At 34.9% G+C, this 6,965-nt stretch overlaps 1 protein-coding gene across 1 annotated transcript; it reads left to right on the top strand.

The window, feature by feature from the left end:
- Window positions 491-4,311, top strand: LOC109850047 (serine carboxypeptidase-like 27). The gene is made up of 9 exons (XM_020419950.1): window positions 491-931; window positions 1,006-1,101; window positions 1,193-1,285; window positions 2,126-2,211; window positions 2,298-2,558; window positions 3,283-3,410; window positions 3,545-3,640; window positions 3,729-3,834; window positions 3,952-4,311. The coding sequence occupies exons 1-9, from the start codon at window positions 586-588 to the stop codon at window positions 4,105-4,107; spliced, it is 1,368 nt and encodes a 455-aa protein (XP_020275539.1). The 5' UTR covers window positions 491-585; the 3' UTR covers window positions 4,108-4,311.

Below are 6,965 nucleotides of genomic sequence, written 5' to 3'. Positions count from 1 at the left end.
GTAGGAATATTTTACTATATTTTGTTTATATGATATATAGAATATATGCATATATTGTATTGGGGGATGGGGGTGTGTATTAGGAATATTTTACTATATTTCGTTTCTATGTATAGATTATATGCATATATTGTTTTTTTCTTTTTTGGGTGGTGGGGGGGGAGGGGGTAGGAATATTTTACTATATTTTATTTCTATGTAGAGATTATATGCATATATTGTATAAGATATTATATTATATACCATATTTACCTATAAAATGTTGTGGAATAATGATGGAATAATACCATTATTCCATGCCATAATTACGTCTGTAACTTTTATGCAAATGTGTTTACACAATGAAGAGGAACAAGCCTTCTTCCTCAAATATTTTTCTCAGTTATCAAATCCTAAGACTTAAAGAAGTCATACTCTTACCAACTATGGTCTTAAACCAAAATACTATAAAAAGTCATGGCCCTCAATGAGTAACCCCTGCTATGATTTTTCCAATGGCATGATTTTTCGTGGGCTCCACCTTCTCTCCCCGCAAGATATAGCCTTTAGGAAACAAGTAGTTTCTGGGGAGGCAAAAAAGAGCCAATGGGTGTCTCCTCTTTATCTCTCTCCTTCCTTCTATTGGTTTCCTCACTAATCAATCTCAATGCTGATCAAGATTCTGATAGAATCTCAAGCCTCCCAGGCCAACCCCCAGTTGAGTTCGCTCAATACTCAGGTTACGTGACTGTGAATTCAACTGCTGGCAGAGCTCTATTCTACTGGTTAATCGAAACTCCGAAGAACTCTGAAACTGCGCCTTTGGTTCTCTGGCTCAATGGTGGCCCTGGATGTTCTTCGGTCGCTTATGGTGCTTCTGAGGAGCTTGGCCCTTTCAGAATTCATCCTGATGGAAAAACCCTGTTCTTGAACAAGTACGCTTGGAATAGAGGTATAAGTTTTGACATCAATTACTGAAGTGGGTCTGTGTCAAAATTTGAACTTGTTTGGTGTTTTTTGTGGCAGTTGCTAACATACTATTCCTGGATTCGCCTGCGGGAGTTGGATTCTCGTATTCCAATACGTCTAAGGATCTTTACACCGCTGGTGATGCCCGTACAGGTTGTTAGTCTCTCTGATCGATTTTAATTTGTTTTATATAATTAGAGAAGTTAATTTTTGTGACGTTGGATTGAAATTTTTGTTGATGTAGCTAAAGATTCTTATACGTTTCTGGTGAATTGGCTCGAGAGGTTCCCTCAGTACAAGTACAGGGACTTCTACATTGCAGGAGAGAGTTATGCAGGTACATGATAAAGGCTTCTCTCCTTTTGTTACAATTTTTTATAACTTTTGAAACAGAGAAAGTACGATTATTTTAAATATAATATTGGATAGTTTGTCTTCTAACGAGGTGTTGCAATACTGAGAGCAATATTCTTTTTACTTTATTTTGAAGAAAGATTTTTTTTTACATTTATTTGGGCTGTTCGATCTAGTCATGTTGTGCTCACGGATATCTAGTTCTGTAAGAATTGATTGCTTGTAGTATTTTTTTTTTTCTGGTCAATATTCATGAGATTATATGATATTTTCAGCATGAAAACAAAATTGTCACTGTGATTTAGACTTTTTGTATGGTTATAAAGTTATGATCATGACCAAACAACCACATAGACATAAAATGCCAAAATCGAAATCTTTTCTTTAGTCATGAAAAATGTTAATCTTTGTTTTTTCTCTTTTGAATCATTATCATTCAATTATTCTATGTCTATATCTGAAAAGATATTCTAATTTTCTCTAATCTTCTTTATACTTTTTCCACATTATTATTATTATTATTATTGTTATTGTTATTTTGTCCATATGCATGAGAACATATAATTCTTCTTGTAAGTAAACATATTAAACTTTTTATGTAATTTACAAATTTCATTAATTTGACTAATTAGTCGCATAATCAAAAATTCCAGAAGCGAGATCGTTTCTTTAGTTGTTAAAAACTTTTCTTCGACTTTTGGCTTTGCGGATCATTACTATTTAACTTTTCTCTATATTATATCATTCTTTTTCTTTATTCTTCTTTTGAATATTTTGTACTCTTTCATTTGTTTCACATTTCGTCCCTCTATTTGCATTTCAGGACATTATGTTCCACAACTATCCCAGCTCGTTTACAGAAATAACAAGGGAATTCAGAAACCCATAATTAACTTCAAGGGATTTATGGTACTCTATATGCCTCTTTCATTCATTCACATACTCAATAGTGAAAAAGTCTGAACAATTCATCAATAATGCTTTTTTCTTTTCAGGTGGGCAATGCTGTAACTGATGACTATAATGATTTTGTGGGAACTTTTGAGTACTTGTGGACTCATGGATTGATATCTGACAACACTTACCATCAACTGAACATAAAATGTGATACCCAAGTATCACAGCATCCCTCAAATGAGTGTAATGATGTATATGAAATTGCCGATAAGGAGATGGGTCATATTGATCCTTACAGTATTTACACCCCACCGTGCAATAATTCTGGGTCTCAAAGAGGCAACCGAAGGGGCCATTATGTAAGTTATTATGAATCAATTATTAACAACCAAAAAGAAAAAAACTTTTTTTTTCTTTTTCTTTTAGTATTAAGGAGAATACCATCATTTTTATTTTAATTGTTTATTGATTTAGCTAATGTTTTTTTTATTTATATTCGGTAGTAACAGGCTTTGATTCAACTAGGAGGGTTGCTTTTGAAAGAAATAGATTTAACATGAACTGATACATTGATTTGTGCAATAATATGAATTTTTTGCTTTTGAAAGAAATAGATTTAACATGAACTGATGCATTGATTTGTGCAATAATATGAATTTTTTTTATACTATATATTACTAAGATCAAATGATCAGTATCCTACTGAAAAGCAGTTAGCTCCCTTATAATAATCAGTGTCTTAGTTTCTCAAAAGATGTATGATGTCCAATGTTTTAGGCGGATAAACTTGGTGAAGTAATATATTTATGTACAATTGTACAATATTATGTGTTTAGATGCTCTAAACTACTAAGATCAAATGATAAGTATCCTGTTAGATTCTATGACAGGATTCAACTTGCTTGTAGTCATTAATGGCCTACTTGCCAAATAATGAGCCTAAACACTTTCTGTTCACAAAGCACACGTTTAGTTGGTACCACCGAGCCAAATAAGTTGTAATATAATTCACATAGTTGAAGATCAAATACGTCTTCAAAAATTATTGACAGGAAGAAAAAATAATTTTCCTTTTTATCACAGCCTTGGTTGGTAAGAGCTTACGATCCCTGCACTGAGAGCCACTCAAAAATATACTACAACCGTCCTGAAGTGCAAAAAGCACTCCACGCAAATGTTACAGGAATAAAGTACCCGTGGGAGACATGCAGGTTCGTTATTTAGCATAAGTTCTAATTAATTGTGATTCCCAATTCCATTCGTAGCCTACAGTGCCAAGAAATCTTTTCTGTAGCTTACGCTGTCGAGAAATCTTTTTACAAATTGTTATTGATCTTATGAACAGTGATACTGTCGGTAACAACTGGGGAGATTCTCCAAAATCCATGCTTCCTATTTACAGAGAGCTTATCGAAGCCGGCACAAGGATTTGGGTCTTCAGGCATGTTTTTTGTCAGTGACATATATAAGGGGTAACTAATAAATTGGTGTGACTGCATAGACTAATGTTTGTATAATCATAATTGCAGTGGAGATGCAGACTCAGTAGTTCCTGTAACTGGAACAAGATACTCTATCGACGCGCTGAACCTCACAACTCTTGCAAATTGGCATCCTTGGTATGATCATGGGCAGGTAATATGAACTTCACGATCAACATTTCCTTATATATAGTTTTGCTCTCTAAAACGTATGTTGCTAGTTATTTACTTACAGCCTTCGGTCATTTTTATACATGTTTCACTGTTTCAGGTTGGAGGATGGAGTCAAATATACAAGGGGTTAACGTTGGTAACGGTTAGAGGAGCAGGACATGAAGTCCCCTTGCATCGCCCTCGACAAGCTTTGATTCTCTTCAGACATTTCTTATTGAATAGGCCTATGCCTACAGGACTTAGCCCAAATTAGACGATGTGGGCTAAGAAACGAAGAGAGGCCCAAGACAGCCCTCTCCTCTTTCCAATCATATATTCTTTCTTTAGGCATTTTTCTGGGCAATCTCCAGTCAATAAAAGTGGAGAAATCTGTACTTATATTGGACTAGCATGCCACACATGTGGGTTGCACGTGCCGTACTTTTAAATAATACGTTCTATATTATTGATTCTTAAATATTTACTTATAATATATCATGAACAAAAGTTACAAAGATCACTAAATAAAAACTTATTAAATGTCTAGAATCTTATTGGAAAAGTAAAAATTGTTATTAGATGCAAAGTCACAAAAGCTATAATAGCAAGATAGAATAACAACTGATATAAATATATTGTTTGAATAGCTCAGTTCATGGAAATTGTATAGGTCAATTTTTTTAATCCAAATTAAACAAACTCAATCAAAAGACAAATTAGTCTGGATTTCATATATATAAGAAATCGAAATTTTTAAGCAATTCAATCAAGTATATCATATGTAGGTTTGTGTATTCTAATTTACTCAATGAGTAGAAGATAAAGCCAATATGTTTTATTAGTTAATATTTGTAGCCTAAAGTTGATAGGAACAAAGAATTTATTGGTGGTTAATCAAAAAGAAGACAAAGAAAGTTTTGTGATTCAAGACAATGATTAATGAAAGAACATAAAAAATGCTTAATAGAGGTAAGAAAATCAAAAGGACAAGAAACATTGAAAATATTGGATAACTTAATAGCACATCTGAACTTAAAGTGCATATGAACCAAGTAACTAGTTAAGAATTAAACCGTGAATACATCTAATGAACAAAGAAAACACAACTTATAACCCATATTCAAAAGAAAAAGCACAATTTAATTATGATAAATATTACAATAAGCTCTTTACAACATCATGCAAGGAAAAATCTATAAATAGCTTTGCATAAACTCAAAAAAAAATAAGATTATATATTCTTTCTAATTATTAAAAGATCAATAAAAATCTTACCTAATCCACAGCCCAAAAAAGCACATAATAAAACAATCTTTGGTTCTTAAATCAAATGTATACATACTCTTAAATATCAAAAATTTCAAATAATAATCTTTCTATAATCTGTTATCCTTCTCTTTTCCAAGGATTCAAGAGATAAAACACAAATCAAGAGCTATGAATTGAACATAAGACATAGTCTTCAACTCCATGTAAAATAATCTTCTTCAAACCATTTGACAAATATCATCCAATATATGCACGTGCACATACATATACAAGCTACATACACTATAAAACATTTGACAAACTTTCCATATAACATATTGTGTAAACCATTGTGTTGGCGTAAGAATTTAGCTTAGTAGGTGATGTGGTGGGTTTAAGAGAATGGATGATTGTTATTTATAGTGTAGAGATGAAAAAGAGGTTATGTAAAGAGAAAATTGCTGAAGAAACACTTGCATGATGAGTGTAGGCATCAAAAAATGCTAATAGATATCCCAAACATAGAGAAGATCATCAGAAAATCACTTCATACTGTCTTTGGATAAAAAATCAAAACAGATATGAACTGTCTCGCCAACGAGACAGTGTACGCTGTCTCGCCAGCGAGACAGTGTTGAAATGGTCAAAACCACCTCTGTAACTGCCCTACATGTGTCCATTAACTGCCAAGGAACGTGGAAAACATCGTGGGCGAAAATCACGTGAATAACTGCCAAAATAACGGAGTTTGAAACATGGGAAGGCAGTTAAAATGAAAACTGCCTGCGGTTACTGTTTCCGAGACAGTATTTACTGTCTCTCGGGCCGAGAAGCGAGACAGTAAACACTGTCTCGCCAGTCTAATTTCGTCGTTTGTTGAGTTTTTTCAGTTATGAACTCCAGAGGCTATAAATACCCCCCTAGGGTCATTTCTGACGAGGATCGAGCATATTTTCAAGCAATCCAGAGCAGAGAGAGCAGATTTGAATTTTCGTGCAACTCCTTGAAATTAAGCTTTGACTTGATTTTAAGAAGAACGACTATCTTACTTTGATAAGATATCGTTTCAAGTTCTTACTTCAATAAACGAAGTCAGAATCATTAAACCCCCTTCACGATCTGTGATTCGGCGGTCAACGAGCCAAAGCACTCACGACACATGCAAAGTCCCACAAGACAGGAGTTGATAGACAATTTCTGTGTTATTTTCTCGAAAGTTGTATTTTCATTTATTTTCATTGTAATTTCGTGTAAACAAATTAAAGTTTAATGGAATCGACAATGGAGTCAACTTTCGCTGAAAACAAACTGGCGACCATAGTGGGAGCCAGCGGCCTCGCTGCCGAGGCCGTGGTGTCGCAACCGATCAAGATCGTTGTCAATGAAGAGATCGAATATGAATTCGATCAAGCAAAGTTTGAAGAGTATTTGTCATCCTCATCTGCGAAATCTTCCTCGTCTCGCAAATATAGGAAGATTTCACCTTTCAAGAAAACTTTCAAGTCTGCAATTCCAACGGAGACCGCAGGCGAAGATTCCTGCCCGACTGCTGCTAAGGAATCTCCTTGCGACATCCCTGCTCAAAACGACTCTACACCCGTTACGGAGTCGTTGATCAATAGCTCACCGGTGCTGACGAAGAGAGCTCGTCAGAGACAGCGCCAGCGCCGTGCTCGTCAATTGGCTAAGGCCATGCAACAAACCGACAGGGTCCATTACTATGCGGACCTAGAGTCGAGGAAACAGAAATGCGTCGTCGGTGAAACCCTGGGTTAGCCCAGATTTGTCTAAGTTTAAGATCACCATGGCGGATCGCCTCGGTCCTTCGGCTGATGATCGAGGCAAAGCCCCAGTTAAAGAACCGTCAGATCCTGTAAATAAACC

The sequence above is a fragment of the Asparagus officinalis genome, chromosome 7 (assembly GCF_001876935.1).
Source record: "Asparagus officinalis chromosome 7, Aspof.V1, whole genome shotgun sequence".
NCBI lineage: Eukaryota > Viridiplantae > Streptophyta > Magnoliopsida > Asparagales > Asparagaceae > Asparagus > Asparagus officinalis.
This window is presented reverse-complemented; position numbering and strand designations above follow the sequence as displayed.

What these genes read in the sequence shown, in the direction of transcription:
- LOC109850047 (XM_020419950.1), top strand. Translation starts at nt 586, where the DNA reads ATGGGTGTCTCCTCTTTATCTCTCTCCTTCCTTCTATTGGTTTCCTCA. An exon ending in GCAACCGAAGGGGCCATTAT is followed by an intron (nt 2,559 to 3,282) that starts GTAAGTTATTAT and finishes TTTTTATCACAG; the next exon opens with CCTTGGTTGGTAAGAGCTTA. An exon ending in ACAAGGATTTGGGTCTTCAG is followed by an intron (nt 3,641 to 3,728) that starts GCATGTTTTTTG and finishes TCATAATTGCAG; the next exon opens with TGGAGATGCAGACTCAGTAG.